This window comes from Dipodomys ordii, unplaced genomic scaffold (assembly GCF_000151885.1).
Source record: "Dipodomys ordii isolate 6190 unplaced genomic scaffold, Dord_2.0 Scaffold33, whole genome shotgun sequence".
In the NCBI taxonomy this organism is placed as follows: domain Eukaryota; kingdom Metazoa; phylum Chordata; class Mammalia; order Rodentia; family Heteromyidae; genus Dipodomys; species Dipodomys ordii.
This window is the reverse complement of record NW_012267249.1, coordinates 10,431,190-10,451,446: the sequence shown is the minus strand read 5'-3', so window position 1 is coordinate 10,451,446 and position 20,257 is coordinate 10,431,190. Positions and strand designations below refer to the sequence as shown.

The 20,257-nt window shown below is 34.0% G+C and overlaps 1 protein-coding gene across 1 annotated transcript in view; it reads left to right on the top strand.

Moving 5' to 3' along the window:
- LOC105986065 (FAS-associated factor 1) overlaps positions 1-20,257 on the top strand; it is a 220,438-nt gene that overhangs the window by 138,557 nt on the left and 61,624 nt on the right. The window contains exons 9-10 of the mRNA XM_013016802.1: positions 3,797-3,933; positions 6,414-6,502. Coding sequence (XP_012872256.1) covers positions 3,797-3,933; positions 6,414-6,502 — 226 coding nt within the window. The remainder of the gene's footprint in view (positions 1-3,796; positions 3,934-6,413; positions 6,503-20,257) is intronic.

Genomic DNA, 20,257 nt, shown 5'->3' with positions numbered 1-20,257 from the left:
CTCTAAGTTTCGTTATCTTATGTTTTGGTTTTCTGTGAATCAGAATATATCTTGAACATATGAATGAATATGTATATAAAAATGAGGCTTATTACTGGCAAAATAAACCATCTTAATAGGCTTAATAGGATTAAAAAAAGGCAAGCAGCTGTAGCTAAGAAAGTGCATACAGAAGATTTGTCTCAAACTATTTGATAATTTTGGAGAAGACTATCAGCATTATTAAACATTTCATTTTGGAGAAATAGTTCCTACCTTTTAAAAGATAAGCAGTCAGAAATTTTGGTATTTTATATTAATTACCTTTATTAAATATGAATGTATTAAAAAGAAAATGGAATGCATCCTCTTTTCAATGTTAAAATTTTGTAGCAATTAATAGTTACAGCATCTATAATTGTATTTTCTTACTTTTCAAATGTATTCATTTTCTGAATGAAAATAAAACCAGTAACTATTTTCATTTAGTCAGCAGTTCATTGATACTGTATCTTACTGGGCAAAAGCTCTCTAAGTGTTGACCTAGTTCTATCATTTTATCATGATAATAATGATGATAAAAATATTAAATACTATTATAAATTTAACCATTGTTACCAATGTTTAGGGCTTTAAAGATAGTGTTATTTCCACTTTTCACCTAAGTAATCTTTAAACTTATGAAAGTCACATTGAAATAATAACTCTTACTGGCAGTTTTTTTTTGTCTCTTTTTTTCATACATAGACAAAATGTATTTCAATACTACTCATCTCCGTCATTCTTTTTCCATCTTTCCCCTTCTCCTTATTCCCTCAAACATTTAAAATCCTGTTATATATGTGTGCATATGTGTGTGTCTGTGTGTGTCTCTCTCTATATATATGTATTTAAGTATGTATATATGTATATGTGTATCATTTAGGACTAAATTCCACAAATGAGTGAAAACATGCTACTTGGCTTATTGAGCCTGGCTTATCTTACTCAATATAATGATTTCTGGTTTTATTCATTTTCCTGAAAGTGAAATTATTTTATTTTTCTTTATGGCTAAATAATATTCCCTGGTATACTACATTTTTCTCTATCCATTCATCTATTTTTGTAGCTTACATTTTTAAATCAAATGTTTCTTTTTTTAAATTGTACTTGGTATATTTATTAGGCAAAAACTGGAATTCATCTCCTTCCCACTAAATTGCTAGGTTCCATTAATATATACTTAATGTTGTAAAAGTTAGTGAGCCACATTATTTTTACTTTGATCGAGAGACTGAACTATATCTTGTTTTGAGTTAAAACATTATTTTTCCCTTGTATCTAATTTATTAGTAATGCTGGTTTCTCTTAGCAAGATAGATATATACTTCAGAGACTGAAATTTTTATTTGTACTGATGATTAATATATCCTAACCATCAGTTCTTCCATTTGTTTCCTCCTTAAACTTTTGATTTGAACCACTGTATCTTCCCAGACTTAGTTTTCAATAATTGTAGTAGAACTTGAAGGTTACAAATGCACCAGCTTTGTGATAAATCCCCCCCACCATTGAATCATTTCTTCTTCCCTCATCTTATATATACCCTTAGTTAAAGCATCCTGGGTTTTTTCGTTTTGTTTTGTTCAAATTTGTCATTTTTAACTTTTGGTTTCAAGGGATTTATTTGGCAACTCTTATTCTTGTTTGGTTTACTCAAGTAGTAAAAAAAGTTTTTTTTAATCACACAGAACCATTTCCCCTTGCTTCATTTACTATGTAGGTTGGAAACTGCTGGTATTCAATGATTGAAGAAACTTCCTTCATGACAGCTGATTGATGAATGTGGGGTTGAGTTTTGGTCCTACTACTAGGTCATCTGCCTGTTCAAAGAGAAGAAAGTAATTTTAATTATGAGAAGCACATTTTCGCTTAAAATGGTTTTTCTCAATGTCTGTTTTCTTGTTTTGAACTGAAATATTTCCTGATTCTCCTCTCCTTTCTGTCTTCCTTTTGCCATTTTTCCTTCTCCCTTTTTTCTATCTCTCCTCTTTTCTACTCTCTGGCGTGCTTGCTCACTCATTTTTTCCCCTTTCTTTTTTTTTTTTGGGGGGGGGAGTATCCTGTTTAGCTAGTATCTAATATCTCTTGTGAGGCTAGTGCTGCGACGGGCATCTACTGTGTGATATCCATTTAATCCATTGGTGTGAAAGCAACAAGGACTTATTTTCTCCCTTTTGTAGGAAATAGCATTCCAACTGTTTTTTGACATCTTTAATTTTAGAGGTTGCCAATGATCAGATCAGGGTCAAGACTGACTTCAAATGTTTTAGTACGGAGCAGAAAGAAAAATGAGATCCTAACTTGCTAGTCTCCTGATCTACACATCCCTGTTGATGAGTTAAAGCTCTATGGGTGTGAAATTTGGTATGGAGACTTAGGCTGCTTGAACCTTTTATCCCATAATAGTCGTGGAATGTGAAGATTTGAATTTTCATGGGGGCACTGATATTTCATGGCTGACAATGGATTTCTTAAGGCCTTGTCATTTCAAATTGCCATGAGGTCTGTTTATTGCTGCTCTAAATGTGTATATGAACCTGCCTCCCAATGAACTTATTGCAATGGTGCTAACTTATCTTGACACTCTTGGTGACAGTCCTAGTCACTCTTAACAATATCAACTTTCTATAGTCACAGCACATATTTTACAAAACATGCAGCCTAAAATTCTGAAATAAATTTTTATAGACAGAAAATATGTTGGCTTTAAAAATTAAGAGGTTTGATTCTGTTTTGGATTTGGTTATCAAATGAATCTGAGCATATGACATTTTAATGCCGTTTGTCTTTTCAAATAGATTTACCTTCTAATGCGTGTGACGACAGGACTTTGCTCATCAGCTAGAACATACATTTCAGAGGAGTTGTTACCTAAAATATTATCATAAGGCATAAGAAAACACACGATTTAAGTTGCCTTTTATGAACATAATTAAGAATTAATAAGCCAGTACCAGTGGCTAGTCTCCAGAATTTCCACTGTTTTGCCTTTTGTGACCTGTGTTATTAAAAGTCCATTATTTTTACAGACTTTATTAAATTGGATCTTATTAAAGCATTCTATATTTGCATTTGGTCTTTCATAATTCATTATTATTATGACATTTACTTTTTACCATCAGATCTGAAAACATATCATAAGCTACCCTTTTCTCTTGAAAGAAATGCTAATTTCAAACAGTCCTCTAATAGAAGAGAAAAGCTTTATCAGTTTTTTCATTTATTCCAGATCGTGTTAAGAATACTAATGCTAGACTTCAATATGCTAATATCTCTAAGCTTTTTTTGGTCAAAAGCTTAGAATTATTATTTTTATCCCATACAAAGTACAAAACTAGAAAACCTACTACTACTATTAGAGAAAACACAAATCTAAAGTACAATTCTTGGTTCTAAAGACTTTTGAAAATGTTGTTGAATTCTGTTTCTTAGAATGATGCTAGTCAATTTACCTTTGTACCATGCTATATTTTTTTTCTCCTAGTTAAGAAATTCTCTCTTTGTTTTTTTCTACCTCATAATTTAGGCAATACAGCTTGCAATATTTAATACTAAGAGCCCTACACTGTCAGTTCCAGACATCAATTAGGGTATAATTCATGTTTTCCTGTGTCATAACCATTTAAAATTTAGATGAAAATTCAGTGTAGCAAGATTTTACATATATAAAGCAAGTTGTCTTAAATTCTTACATAAACAATACTAAGGTTATTGTTGTACTACTAGTAAACTTTCTAGCTTGAAACTTATTTTGGATTTTGTCTTATTTTAGGTTTCTGACAATGTGCAATAGACATTTCGGCAGTGTTGTTGCACAAACCATTCGGACTCAGAAAACAGATCAGTTTCCACTTTTCCTGATAATTATGGGAAAACGATCATCTAATGAAGTGTTAAATGTGATACAAGGTAAAGGACATGTCACAAGTGAAGTAAAATCTTTTTGTATATATGATAACTTCAGTTTTTACAATCAAACCTAACTACTGTTTTCTGTAGAATTTTTTTGCATTTTAAAATATAAAGCATCCTGAAGAACTCTTCAAGTGTTTTATTTATAAGAAATATATATCTTTAAAAAATCCAGTGGAAACATCTTAATAAACTGTACAACCCTCAGGACATAGAATATTCAAAGTAAATTTTCAGAATTGCTAACTTCCTTAATGTAGCAATTATGATCATAATAGTTGTCAAATCTGGCATTTCTGATTTATATTGATGGGTTGCTCTGATGATGATTAGCTGAAAGTAGTGTTAGTTATGTAGAAAATCTACTGGCTGAACGTTGTAAATTGCATTGTTCACAGAGGCAATTGTTTCTCATTGTTTGTGTGATTTATGTCTAGGATGCAACTATGAGGTGTGAAGTTATCTGATGTCTGCAAATTCAACCACAGTTTTTATTCTTCACCAAAATACAATAAATATTTTTTTCTATTAACTAATTGTATCCAGAAATTATGTAAAGTATTATTTTGCTGGTGGAAAAACTTAAGTGAAAACAGTATTATGTTTCTGTATGCTACCAGGATATTTTCCAATTCTTCCAAGCCAATTGGATCTGGTCTCTGCATTTCTGCTCCATTTAAAGCTGATGGGGGATTAGAGATTTATAAATTTCAGTGGCTTTAAAATTTACATGCCCTTTGTACAATTACTTAAAGATAATAAAAAATAAATCCTAAGCAAAACAAAATCTTTGGTATTTTAAGTTTTCTCTATATCCTAGAGCATTTAGCTTCATAAACAGTCTTGATTTGTGTAGGGTAAATGGATAATGATAACATTTCAATCTTGCCTCTCTTGTAAGGTTCAATGTTACAGTAGCTAGTGGTTCTTAAAGTGTGGTCCATGGACTCTTTCTTAGACCTTTTTTGACCTTTTTTTTTTTTTTTTGCCTTTTTACTGCGTTGGCATACATATTAGTAAACCAAAAGCAAGAGTTTATGAAATTGTTTGGACCTTAGCATGAGTCAAGGCCAAGGCCAATGACACAAAATAGTCATTATTAAATGTTAGTGCAAAATGAACAAGCAAATCTGTCATTTTCAAATAAAAGAACAGAGAGTATTTGTATCTAATGATAATTTGTTTCAGTCAGAAATTTATATCCTACACAATTAGCTTGACAGTTTTAATAGTTTGAATGCATTTGTCATGGTAGTGACACATTTTTTGGTACCATATAATGAAATGTATTGACATTTAGAATAATCATAAATTGTAAAAAACAAAACAAAAAATCCAAATGGAATGGAGGATTTGGATTTTGGCTGAAGAAGAAAAGCAGTTACCTGCCAAGTGGGTAGCCCTGAATTCAGTCCCTACTACTACCAAAATATTAAAATTAAAGTTTTATGAATCCAAATACTATATAGCAGATCTATAAACCCATAATACTGAGGTAGTATTATGAGTTCAAGGCCAACCTAACCAATATAGTAGACTGTTTGAAGAAACAAAAAAGGGCAATGGATGGATTTTAATGTAATGAATACAAGTTCATTGATAGTCTCAAATTTCACATGCAGATATCTTGAAGAAACTTCTATTTGTCAGGCTGGCTTTAATATAAAAGAAGAATATTCACAGTTGTCTATTAACATGCTTCTCCCTTTTTGAGCTCCATGTCATTTTGAGGCCATATATTTTTCATCAGTTTCAACGAATACAGCCTATTTTAGCCAATTTAATGTAATAGAAAATATAGTTGTGTTCTATTGAGCCAAATATTTCAGTGAGATGCTAAAATGTTGTAACTATGCTAGACTTCACATTAACCTTTCTTGAAAGAATAGTCTATTTTTCATAAAGATACAGCATTTATACTAGTTTGTAATGAGTTTATTACTGTTTTTAAATATATTGCTAAGTATACTTACATTTATAATATTTCAGTTTTAACTTTTAATGGAATAAATGTCAAAAAGCATAGCAGACATTAACAAAAATCCTTTCAAGAATCTCAGTAGTTCAAGAGTATAAAGGATCTTGAGATTAAATGTTTGAGAATTGCTCCATAGGCTCTTAACTAGTGCCTTTTCTTTTTCTTGGGTAATTAAAGACTTAAGTATAAAGCCTATATGCTCTCTTTGGCCTTCCTTACTTTATAGAACTAAAAGTTCTTATTAAGGTTCTCCCGTATTTGAGTCTTCAAATTTAAATGCAGTTTCTAACCACCAATATATATTACTACTTTATTCTTTCTTATTAAATATATGGAACATTTCAATGAAAGTACTTTAGATAATAACAATGTGGTCTGTAACTTCTTGGACTGCATTTATTCCTTTCTGATTTTAGAATGACTTTCCATTTTTAATAACTTTAAATTTTGAAATTATGTAAGTTTATATAAAAGTTTATCAATATCTATGTGTTATTAGGTAACACATCAGTGGATGAGTTAATGATGAGACTTATGGCAGCAATGGAGATCTTCTCAGCCCAACAACAAGAAGATATAAAGGATGAGGTAAGGGGAAAAGTTAAGCAGATTTTAATAGGATTTTGTCAAATGATGATGCTGACTGTCATGATTGACAAGTGAAAATGATGAAGATGCAATTCTGAATTAATTAAGGTCCTTCATCTCTTTGGGTTTACTTTTGGGGCTGTTCTTTTCATGACCTGAAAACCCAATAATTTGTTTATATTTGTGGACTATTTTCACTTTTCTAGATTTAAAGTGACAATAGCAGCTCAATTTGTAAGAAATGAATTCATATCCATATTTATTTCCAGGCCCAGAAGAAGGTGCTATAAAATCAAGGACTACTTTTAATAGAGACATTGCCAACTTTGGTGGCCTATTAGGGAGGGCATAAGTGAATAGCTTCATTTTTCTTCAGTACTATTCCAGTAATACTTCAGTACTACTCCTCTCTGTACTCCTGTTGACTGACCTAACTCAGTCAAAAGCTGGAAGGCAAAAGAAACTTTCTGGGATTCTTCTGAAGGCTCAGTAGATGTCATCTAGCCCCATTGGTATGATTCTTTTTAGACTAGAAAATCAAGTCAAAGTTAAATAAATTTTCCCAAGGTTATATAGCTAATAGGAACTATAATAATAATCTCAAGTAGTCATAATACCTAGTCAATCAAGAAATTTCTGTATTTGGAAAATAGCTTTATGATAAAAATTTGAAACATACGTTTGCATTTGTTAATTTGAAATGCTTTTTAAAGATTTCCATAGAACAAACAAGAAAAAATGTGATTTCTGAAACATTATAACATAATTTCTGTTATAATGAGTGATTTTGATAGAAAACCCTTTAGTTTTCACTAATGTGGAACATTTAAATAGTCTTAATATAAACTATAAAACTATTATATTTTATTTTATTTATTCATTTATAACTTTGGCTGTTTTTCAAAAGTAAAGGTCAAATCAGACACTGGTAGATTAACATTTGTAATCCTAGCTTCTTGGGAAAATGAGAATAAAAGAATTGAGATTCAAGGTAAAACCTATGGGAGGTTGAGATTGGGAGGATAGCAGTTCTAGGCTAGCCCAGGCAGAAAAATCCATTAGACTCCATCTCAACAGAAGAAGGTGGGCATAATGGCATATATTTGTCATCTAATCTTTATGTAGGAAGCCTAAAATAGGTAGATTGCTGTACAGATGCATACCCATGAAGAAAGTTAGACCTATCACACACGTGCATACATATACATGTACACACACATGCACACACACACACATACACACACGCACACACACACAAATCAAAACAAAAAATCGGGGGGAAAAACAAAGCTATGTTTGCCTAGTACGCACAAAGGCCACAAGTTTAAACTCTAGTCCAGCAATAAAAAGAAAAAATAATATATTATAGTGATATATAATGTATCCACATTAGCAAATATGAAATTTTGTAGTACTGGAGCTAATTTCATTTTTTAGTACTCATTACATTTCTTTTATTGCTATAAAGATGCTGAGTTTGTAATTTTTCTTTATAATCAGTATTTTATCTCTTATGCTATAAATTTAAAGTAACACTTTGAAAAAGAAAATGTACTTAGGAATTTGTAATAATAGGTGTGTTGCCATTCAAGATTACACTTACCCTGAACAAGGACATTGGTAGTAATGCACTGAACAAATTCTTCAGTCATTTAAAACTTGAGTCTCATTAGTATCAGATTTACAGATTATGCTATGTAGTATATAAATGCACCATATTTTCATTCTTAAATCTTACTTTATATTCCTTATAATTCATTTGTAAAGAAGTCAACTTTAATTTCTTTAATATTGAGCTCAAATTTTAATGGGAGTTACAAGAAAAGTCAAAGGCCCCATGTAATTGAAATTTTTATTGAAATTTAACTTTAAGAGATAAGGAATTTTATATGATTTTAGACTGTCTACCTGAAAGTTAACATTCAGGTTATAGAGTCCCTTGAAAAAGGAACTTTATGTAAGTAAAAAAGGACTATATGTAAGTCATAATGAATTGGCATCAGAATATATGACAAAAAACATTGTCCCCTAACATTATGAACTTTTGTCAGAAACAATGGCTCACACCTGTTATCCCAGATCTTCTGGAATGGAAGATTGGAAGGATTATGGTTCAAAACTAGACAGAGCAAAACATTAGAGAGGCCGTAATCCAACCTATAATCTCTCGGTGTGGTGATATGTACCTGTAATCCCAGCTGTGGAGGAGATATGAAATAGGAAAATTGTACTCCAGGCGGGCTTGGGAAAAAGTACAAGTCCCTGTTTGAAAAAACAGCAACAACAAAAACTATAGTTGGGAGTATAACTCAAGTGTTAGCATGTCTCTCCATTAAGTATAAGGCCATGAGCTCAAACCCTACTGTGGGGGGACATTTTTGTGAACTTGTTTAGTTTAATTACAAATAAGACTTAATATTGTTTATAATTAAAATCAAATTCATGAATATGTTTAAAGGATAACTTCCTAGGCTTGAATTTATGTAAATCTAATTTGAGTTGCTTAGTCTGGTGGCGCACATCTGTAATGTTAGCACTTGGGTGGCTGAGGAGGACTTCACATTTGAGGCCAGCCTGGACTTATATAGCAACATCCTGTTTCATGTTGACAATTTAAAATGGATGGGGAAGTAACTCAATGATAGAGTACTTGTCTAGTATGTGTGAGACTTTGATTAAGTTAACAAATCTTTCTTTCGTGATTCAATTATATTAAGATGACTTATAGATACTTGTATATAGGAAAGCCTTTTTATTAAAACCCAGACCTGAACCATATCATCTTTCTTCACTGGCTTAGAAGGGACTAGTCTTTATGTCATTGATTGCTCTATCTCTAACCAGGAAATACATATCTTCTTTTTTCTTTAGAATCTATTTTTGTTTACAACTGTGTTCCTTCCACACAATAGATGGCTCCAAACATATAAATTAATTTATATTTTATTTGCACAGTTTTTTTAGCTGCAGGTAAATTTGAAACATCTGATAATCAAGACTTTGTATGACTGGGCACAGTGGCTTATGCCTATAATCCTTGCTACTCAGAATGCTGAAATTAGGGGGATTTCAGTTCAAAGCCAGCCTAAGCAAAAGAAATTCATGAGACAAAACCCCACCTCAGTCAGTAAAAACTAAATACAGTGGTGTGTGCCTATTACCTCAGCTGTAGAAGTGTAAATAGGCGGATGATCAAGATCCAGGCTAATCCAGGCATAAATTTGAGACTCTCTTAAAAAAAAATAACTAAAGGGCTGGGAAGGTGGCTCAGTGGTAGAGCGCTTGCCTTGCATGCCTGAGGCCCTGGGTTCGATTCCTCAGCACCACATAAGCAAAAAGAAAAAAGCGGGAAGTGGTGCTGTGGCTCAAGTGGTAGAGTGCTAGCCTTGAGCTGAAGAGCTGAGGGACAGCGCCCAGGCCCAGAGTTCAGGCCCCACGACCGGACCCAAAAAAAAAAAAAATAACTAAAGAAAAAAGGGCTGCCAGGCTTGTCTAAGACACTTTATAATGCCTATTTTTTATTGCTGTTGTTGTTGTTGTTTGCTTATTCATTCAGCACTTATTTATTTAGAATCTTTCCTCTGTACTAGATGCCAGACTTACTCTCTTCCAGCCTAACATCTAACTATCTCACTATTGGAGTGATCTTAATTGGCATCATCCAGATGTTAAAGATCAAGACAGATTCCAAGGACAGTTACATTGATCTCTTTTCTCTTGTCTGTTTGGTAATTCTGAGAATATATTGGTCAAATGTGAGTACAATATGTCAAAGCATAATGGCTACCTCTTTATAGTCCCTGCACTTGGGAAACTGAGGCAGGAAAATTAGAATTTCAAGGGTATTATGGGCTACAATTGTGAGACCATGACTAAAAAGTGTGGCTCACACCTGTAATCCTACCTACTCAGGATGCCAAGATCTGAGGATCGAGATTCAAAGCTTGCCCAGGCAGACTTACCTCCCATAAAGCACTCAAAAAAAGCTGGACGTGAGGATGTAACTCAAATGGTAGAGCTCTAGCCTTGAGCAAAAAGCAGCTCAAGGCTATCACCCAAGCCTTAAGTTGAAGTCCCAGGACTGGCCGAAAATAGGAAAACAGCACTGCTATAACATAGGAAGGGTATGCTTGTTACCTCATGACAGCATTTTTGTTGCCAAAGGAAATTTTGGGGTTTGCTATGTGGAGGGTGTTCACTTTCCCCCCCGGAGCTATGTGTTAGTACTACTGTTTTCAACAATATATTACTTTATCTTTCTGCTGTTTAAAATCTTACCATTGTCATACCCTCTTTGCATAGCTAACAATGCAAATAGTATACAAAATTCTGACTTTTTTGCTATTTTCTCTGAAACAGAAATAAATCATCATAACATATAGAGAGAGTTGAAGATGTGGCTTAAATGGTAGCGCATTTACTTAGCTAGCAAGCACAGGCCCTGATTTCAAACAGCAGTACTGTAAAACACCTATACATACAATACAGATATACAGGGAATAAAGGTAACTTTTTATACAAAGTCAAAACTTATCAAACAGGCAGCTTCTCTTTTTTTTAAACTTAGAATTCATTGTTAATACAAGGATTTTCATGTGAAAATTCTGCATGTACATACAGTGTGGAATTGTTTGTTTGTTTGTTTTGGTTGTAATGGGGCTGAACCCAGTTAGCACTCTACTATTTATGCCATATTTCCAGTCCCGCCTCCCCACTTTCTCCTTCCCCGCTTTGGGTTTTTTCTTTAGTTATTTTTCAGATAGAGTCTCATGTTTTTGTTCAGGCCCAGCCTCAGACTATGAACTTGCCTGTGCCTCCTTCATAACTGGATTGCAGACATGTACCACACCCAGGTGCTTTTTTTATTATTATTATTAATTGGTTGATCATGGGGCTTGAACTCTGGGCCTGGGCACTAGCCTTGAGCAAAAGTGCTCGGGGACAGTGCCCAGGCCCCAAGTTAGGCTAGAACCCTACTACTTTGAACCACAGCTCCACTTACAGTTTTTTCTGGTGGTTAATTAGAGATAAGAGTCTCATGGATTTTCGTGTCAAGGCCGGCGTCAAACCACAATCCTCAGATCTCAGCCTCCTGAGTAGGTAGGATTATAGGTCTGAGCCACAGGCACCCAACCCAACTTCTTAATTGAGTTGGGATCTTGATATCTTTTGACCTAGGCTGGTCTCAAACTGCAATCCTCAACCTCCCTTGTAGCTTGGATTAAGGAAGTGAACCATAGTCCCTAATAATCATTTTTCATCTTTTGAGTATGATAATAAACTCATTGACTTAGAGTCTGATAGCATTTGCAGTAGCATTTTATGGATTTTTGGTTTTTTGGTTTTTTTTTGGGGGGGGGTCTAGTCGTGGGGCTTGAACTCTTGGCCTGGGTGCTGTCCCTTAGCTCTTCAGCTCAAGGCTAGCACTCTACCACTTGAGCCACAGCGCCACTTCCTGCTTTTTTTTTCTGCTTATATGGTGCTGAGGAATCGAACCCAGGGCCTTAAGCATGCTAGGTGAGCGCTCTACCACTGAGCCAGCTTCCCAGCCCCATGGATTTTTGGTTTTTGAGCCTTTGCTTTATCTAAAATATTCAAATTGAAAAACCTAACAAGCATCTGCTTCTTCTCCCACCTCCCAGTACTGGGGATTGAACCCAAAGTATTCTACCACTTGAACTAATTTTTTTTGTATTTGTTTTTATTTTGTTTTTGATAGAATCTCATTAGCTAACCTAGCCTGGTCTCAAACTCTTGCTCCTCACCCTCCACCTCCTAGCTTGGATTACAAGAATGCACCACAATCTCTGGCTTGTTTCTATTCTTCATAGCCTCTAATTGAGATTTTTCTTATTTATTAGGAATAAAGGAAAAGATGTTATGTGAAAGGTATCCTACAGATGAAAGTGAGTCTTGTGTAAATAACTAGTAAAATATCAAAATAATATTAGTTACCTTCTAGCTAAAATGATACTAGTATTGTTTAATATCTAATAATTATAATCTTATAGAATTTCCTAAAAATTACTAGTTTGTACATGAGCCAGTATCCTGTGTTCTGTATTAAAGGAAATAAGGTCTATTATTTACCAGTGAACTATGGAGAATGTAAATTAAAATGAAAGAATGCATACAAGTAATTTATAATCATGGTTATCATATAACTATATATATATGAAACTATAATCATATAGTTATGCAACAGTTGACTCAGTTGATGCATGAAACTGGACAAAATCCAGTATATTTTTTTGTTAAAAACACATAATAAATTAAGAATAGAAATGAACTTCCTGTTCACAATAAATGCCATGCATGAAAAAGCTACAGGAGACATGATACTCAGTGATGGAACAAAGCTTTTCCCTAAAATCATCAAAAAGGACAAAGATGCCTACTAATCACTGTTACTCAGCAGAATATCAGAACTCTAGCCTGAGCAAACAGACAAGAAAAATTAGAAAAAAGTACAATAATGTATGTTCAGTAATATCATGATCGTATATGGAGAAAACACCCCCCTCTTAAAAAAAACTTACTGTTAATGCAGACAGTAAAGTTGCAAAATATAAAATCAACACAGGAAAATCAGCTGTATTTTTATATTAGTAGCAAAAAAATCTGAAAAGCAAATTAGAAAACAGCTTGATTTATAATAGCATAGAAAAGACTGAAATATTCAGGAATAAATTTAACAAAGGAAGTCCATACTTTGCTGAAAAATATCAACCTTCTGAAAACAAATTAAGAAGACCTGAATAAATGGAAAAATGTCCCTTCTTCATAGATTGGGAAACTTACAATGCCATTTAGCAATCTAAATTACATGTGAAAGCAATAGAAGCACTGTGTTAGATATGGGAGCACTAAGTTAAATACTTTCCATAAATCTTTTTTTTTTAGGATAATCCTAAGAGATATTTGTTGCCACTGATTTGTTGAGGAGGGAATTAGGCTTAGTTGAAGTAATGTGATATGTATGTTCAAGCCAATATATGCCTAATTTTCTTTTTCTACATCATGATCCCTTGTAAAGCTGAAGTACCATTTTACTAAAGATTCATGGGATAAACTGAATCAGTGCTCTTACCAAGATTAAATAGAATCAGAATTGACTGACCTAAAGAGTAGGTCAGACATTTCTAGATTTCCAAATATCATATTCACTTGAGTAGAATAAGAAAATCTGTCATTACTTCTACTTTTGCGCATGGCATAACACTCACTGTTAAAACTATATACACACCCTCTTTATTTACAGTTGTTGCTTTTAAAATACCTGCTGATGATGGATAAGTTCATCCATGCCTGACACCTTAGAGTAGAAGCTGGTAACTGTCATATGAAACTAACATAAACTGATTTGTGAGTCAACAGTCTCAACACACCTGTTTAGAGTCTGCCTCCACATTTTGTTGTCTGTTGCCCTGAGGTGAAGACTTCTTCATGGATTACAGTAACACTTTTTGACAAGCTGAAACTTGGTGAAGCTGTTCTGAAATGACAGAACATAGTTGATGATATCTTAGTAATGCATTCTTTTTTTATTTGGGCTGTCAACATTTATTACTGTAAAAGCATTCATTGCTAAATAGCCAGTCCAACCTGTCCACTTTTTGTTTCCTGTAACATGAAGGTCTAACAGAGTATATTTACTTTTCTAAGTAGTAACTGGCTTTGCGGGCAATATGTCTAGTTACTTTATTTTCTTTTGTATACTATTGTTTTAAAAGTAGTCATATTAATGTTTTCCAACTAAATGTTTAAACCTAGTCTTCCCCTGTGGCTATTGATACATTCTCAATGTCATAAACCTGGCTGTCAACTAAAGAAAATGTTAATGGAAACATTTTTATATATAAATCCATTTTAAAAGAATCAGAAGAAACATTTCTTGTCTTAAATATTACACACTGACTTAAATCTCTACCTTTGTAAGTGTTCGTACCCTGCTTCTTTCCACTGGGGCATTATGTGACATGCTTGTGAGAATGAACTTGGCAGCTGAAATACATTTCCATGTGCATACTAACTTTGTCTTGAATTTATTAGCTACCGAATTGAGGGATTTATTTGATTGTTTCTGGAAAGATTTTTTTAAAAAAAATGTAAGACCTTGCTATAAAAACTGACGAACATGTAGGATTTTGAATATTATATTTAGCTCAGTGTAGCCACTCTGCAGTGTATGCATATTTTAAAGTGTCGTATGTACATAGTAAATACATCATTTTTGTCAACTAAAAGTTAATCTTTTTAAAAGCAGCCTTTTTTTTTTTTTTTTTTTGGTCAGTCTTGGGGCTTGAACTCTGGGCTTGGGCACTATCCATCAGCTCTTCAGCTCAAGGCGAGCACTCTACTTCTTGAGCTGCAGTGCCACTTCCAGTTTTCTAGTGGTTTATTGGAGATAAGAATCTCGCGGACTTTCCTGTCTGGGCTAGCTTTGAACCGAGATCCTCAGATCTCAGCCTTCTGAGTAGCTAGGATTACAGGCATGAGCCACCAACACCCAGCAGCAGTCTTATTCTTTAAGGAGCTTTCTATCTAAAATTGGACAGTTAAAACACATCCTTACAAAAGTATCCCTAGCAGCAGATTTTTGTTTTGTTTTTTGTATTACCTAGAAAAATTAAGAAGGAACACTCTAAATCAGGAAGTATTTCTCTAAAGAGTTTAAATTTGATCTGGTTCTAGAATGGGCAGTATAATACACAGTTATGAGTGAGGGTAAAGGAGAGAATATCAGAATGTGGGGAAAATATGAGCAAAATATAAGATAAAGAGGTTGAAATTATGTTAGGCTAGTTTATAAAAAGCTGTGACTTTGAACAGTAAAATAGCAGAACATAAACAAAGGAGGAGGCTGCAATGCTTGATAAGAAATGTACTCATTATCTTGCCCATGTAATTGTAACCCCTCTGTACAGTATGTTCACAAAAAATAAAAATAAAAATTTAAAATAAAATAGCAGAACAAGAGATTCTGTTAGAATTACTAAGCCATCTTGATCTCTTCAAACTTTTCTCTGATTGTTATGAATCTTGAGAACTATGACATTTTTCTATAACAAATTTTCTTTGACCCTAGTTACCCTACTCAATTAACTGTTTTTTATAGAAAACAAGTTCTTATAGTATGAAAACATGGCAGTGGTAGTAAACACCAGATGCTAAATGACACAAAAAAGACATAAGGGAGGAAACATTGGAATCTTTGGCAAATGCTCTACTACTTGAGCCACAGCACCACTTCCAGTTTTCTGGTGATTTACTGGAGATAAGAGTCTCATGGACTTTCCTGCTCTGTCTGGCTTTGAACCTTGATCCTCAGAACTCAGCCTCCAGAGTAACTAGAATTACAGGCATGAGCCACGGGTGCCTAGCAACATTGGAATCTTAATGGATGATTTATAAAATATGGGGCAGATAAATCACGATTAATTAGTTTTTGTGTTCAACACTAATAGATGTAAGGATGATATAATCCTTTAGATCTTCAGTGATGTGAAAACAAAGAATTCTAGTCTAATGACATAATTTCCATGACAGAGTTATATGCAAGATGTTGAGTTTGAAATGATGGTAGTGGTTACATGAATATTGACATGTATTAGAATTGCTAAATGTGTACACAAAAATAAGCCTTTTACTATATATTTATATTAAAATAAAATTTTAAAAAATCACACAGCCCATAGACTGGACTTCAAAGTGACTTTTTAGCAAACTTTTTTCATTCATTTAATAGTTTTTGAGATACCTATCATAATTTTTACTATTTTAGGCACCAAACTGGGTTATTTGCAAATTATTCAAGGTAGGTGTTAGTATACATTTTAGAGAAGAGGAAACTAACTGAAAAAAACTTATAAACAGCATTTGGGAATCATACAATCTTTGTAAAACTATACTGTAACTATTTATTGTAGTGGCAGTTGAGTAGACTGTTTAAAATGCATAATTGACCTGTTGACTTGGTTTCCAGTTTCTTTTTTCATTTTAAATATAATTTTATTGCTGTTATTTTGGTCTTGTACAGAGGGGTTATCATTTCATAAGTCAGGTAATCAGTACATTTATTTTTTTGGACAATCTCATCCCTTCGTTGGCTTTCCAGTTTTCTCCTTCCATCCCTGCCCACAAGTTATATAGTTCATTTTCCACATAGAGTATAGTGAGTGGCATGATTGTATTTCTTTACCCTTCCTCCTTCCCTTTCTGTGCTCCATCATGCCCCACCTAAAAGGAAACAAAAGCAAAAACAAATACCAACAACAACAATTAACACCAAAAAAATGCTTCCATTTCCTGGAATTCATTTTGATAAATAGTATTTTAAGTATTCAGAGAAGTTACGCTTTGGGCACCCCTGAGGGTATCCTTATTTACCCAGGTATTTTTTTTTTTTTTACTTTCTATTGTACAGGTAATGTACTAGAGGGGTTACAGTTATATATCAGGTAATTAGTACATTTCTTTTTTGGGGGGGAGGGGTTCCGGTCGTGGGTCCTGAGCTCTGGGCCTGGGCGCTATCCCTCAGCTCTTCAGCTCAAGGCTAGCACGCTACCACTTGAGCAACAGCGCCACTTCTGGCTTTTTTCTTTTTTCTTATGTGGTGCTGAGGAATCGAACCCAGAGCCTCAGGCATGCAAGGCAAGAGCTCTACCACTGAGCCACTTTCCCAGCCCTAATTAGTACATTTCTTTTTGAACAGTGTCACTTCCTCCCATTTCTTCTTATATGGAGAAAATAATAGATGGGAAAAATAATAATTGTGTACTTTGAAGAAATAAGATAATATTCATTGAAATATTCACTAGCACTTAATATTTAATAAGCATTAAATGTAATCTTTTATTTTTATTGTAGACTGAATTTAAAAGAACTTTAGAATTCACTTCATTTTATTTCTTCATTCTACAATTGAAGAAAGTGAGATTTGTATAGGTTATTCGTCCCAGATCCCTTATAGAGTCAAGACTACTTTTGCTATATTTTATTTAGTGTTCTTTTTCCTTAAATTAAATATTTTTCTTATAGTGAGACATCTAGCAACTAGAGAGGCAGGGAGAAGATTTTCAAATGACTTTTAAAATCTTTTCTTTATAGTATATTTTGTTCTTTTGGTTTCAGTCTTGAACCAAAGGCTTTCCATATACCAGGCAAGTACACGATCATTGAGCTAGAGCTATCATTTTGTTTCCAAATAACATTTTAAAAAGTATCCTACATACAAGAAAATGCTAGTACTTTCTTAAATTCTCACTTTCATAAAACAGTTAATATGTATATATTTGATCAGACTACTTCAGTGGTTACAAAGTATTAATCCTGAAAAAAGGCTAAAATAATTGTATATAAAGTACAAAAAAATAACCTGTGAAATCTTTCTTGCAACATTCCAGGTGTTACTGAGAAAAAAACAAACACATATACTTTTTTATCCTGAACTAGTTTATTTATGCAAAGCAATGGAAAGATTCAGCTATGAAATCAACCCAAAATGTTTGTGAACATTTCTAGAAAAGGGGGTAACACCTTCTGTACAAGTTTTTACTCCAGTGAATCAACTTTAATGCCTAGCTTTTGGGTATCTAATTACTGTTTACTAGAAGATTGAACTATAGGGTTTCACTTTGAAAGTCAGGACCAGCCAACCATGGAGAGCAAATCATCATATGCTTTAGAGCCCTTTCACATATACTTTTCAAAATGGCATCCTTCTGTGAAGAAAGGAACTACCTAACATACACCTGCCCATGGAGGAACCTACTCACCTCCTTTAACTATTCAGCATAATTTAACTCATAAAATGCTTACCCAGTTGTTCAATCCAGGAAAAATTCTTCTAGTGTCTTCCATGTGACAAGCTCAAACCAAGGAACACTGGGTGACAAACTGCAGTTATAGAAATAAGTGGCAAGCTCCTTATGTCTAAAAATGAAACCTCTGTTCCTGAGGCAGTTAAGGAACAAGTTTCAAAATGGGGAGATATAGCCAAGTGGAAAGTGGCTCACACCTGTAATCCTAGGTACTTAGGAGGCTGAGATCTGAGGATCACGATTCACAGTCAGCCATGGCAGGAAAGTCCATGAGGCTCTTATCTCCCATTAAGCTCCAGAAAACTGGAAATGGCTCTTTGGTTCAAAGTGGTAGTGCATGGTCTGGGAAGGTGGCTCAGTGGTAGAGCACTTGCCTTGCATACATAAGGCCCTGGGTTCGATTCCTTAGCACCACATAAGCAAAAAGAAAAAAAGCCGGAAGTGGCGCTGTGGCTCAAGTGGTAGAGCACTAGCCTTGAGCTGAAGAGCTGAGGGACAGCGCCCAGGCCCAGAGTTCAGGCCCCACGACCAGACCCAAAAAGAAAAAAGAAAAAAAAAAACAAAAACAAAGTGGTAGTGCACTAACCTTGACTGTAAAGAGCTCAGAGACAGGTCCTGTATTCAAGTCTCAAAACTAATAAAAAAAATTGGGTCGGGGTGGAAGATGTGGTACTTGTACAATAGTAGAAGACAACGAGTTACACATAGGCTAGAAGAATCAAAAAAGAGAGATAGTTTGAATTTGGCCCTGGGTGAGTATTGTTGCCTGAGAGTTGCTCTTTGGCTCATAAGAAGTGACTGTAAATAAACAGTTAAGAACTGCAGTGCCATGTTGCTTGGATTCAAATCCTTCTTCTGCCATCTCTTAGCCATTTTTTTAGAAAAAAAACCATAATATTTTTGTACCTCAGTTATTTACTTCAGTTGATAACTAATTAATAGAATTATTAGAAAGATTAAATCTGCTTTATGTAAAGTGCTTAGAGACATCTAAGTGCTCAGGAAATATTATCTGTGGTAATGATAGTTGAGTTTGAAAGAGTGAGTTGGAAGTAATCATTTGGATTGAGGAATAAGAAATTGCAAAAATTTGGAAATGAGCTACCTCTTGGAGGTATCAAATTGCTCTGGACATGTGGGAAAGGAAAAGTAATTTTCAGTAATCCAAGATGGAGTTGTTCAAAGAGTGATGAAGAAGCTGAAAATGTGCATCTCTTAGGGTATCCCTATATTCTGCTAAAGCTTGGATTTTTTTTAACTGTGAGTAGTAAATATTTTTTTTCTTTTAGCCATGAAATTGATGTGATTAATTTGTGATTTAGGACACTAATTCTCAGATTAAGGTATTTACTCCTTTGTTATTCTTTATAGTAATACTTTATTATACTATATTTTATTTTTTAAGTATAGTGCTTTTCAAAGTGTAGTCCACTCAGCACACGTACTAAAAACACAGCAGATTTCTGAGTTCTGTGCTGGGCACACTAAATCATTTTTGTTGGTGGGCGAGAGTCCTTTTTTTATTTTTTTTTATTTTTATTTTTTGTTGGTGTTTTTGGGTCCGGTCATGGGGCCTGAATTCTGGGCCTGGGCGCTGTCCCTCAGCTCAAGGCTAGCGCTCTATCACTTGAGCCACAGCATCACTTCCGGCTTTTTCTTTTTGCTTATGTGGTGCTGAGGAATTGAACCCAGGGCCTTATGTATGCAAGGCAAGCGCTCTACCACTGAGCCACCTTCCTAGCCCGAGAGTCCTTTTTAAAAAAAAAAAAAGTTTCCTATATAACAAGTGATTACATTACACAATGGAATTCTATGCCTCCATCAGAAAGAATGACATGGCCCCATTTGTTAGGAAATGGAAAGGCTTGGAAAAAATTATATTAAGTGAAGTAAGCCAAGCCCAAAGAAACATAGGTCCAATAGTTTCCCTTAT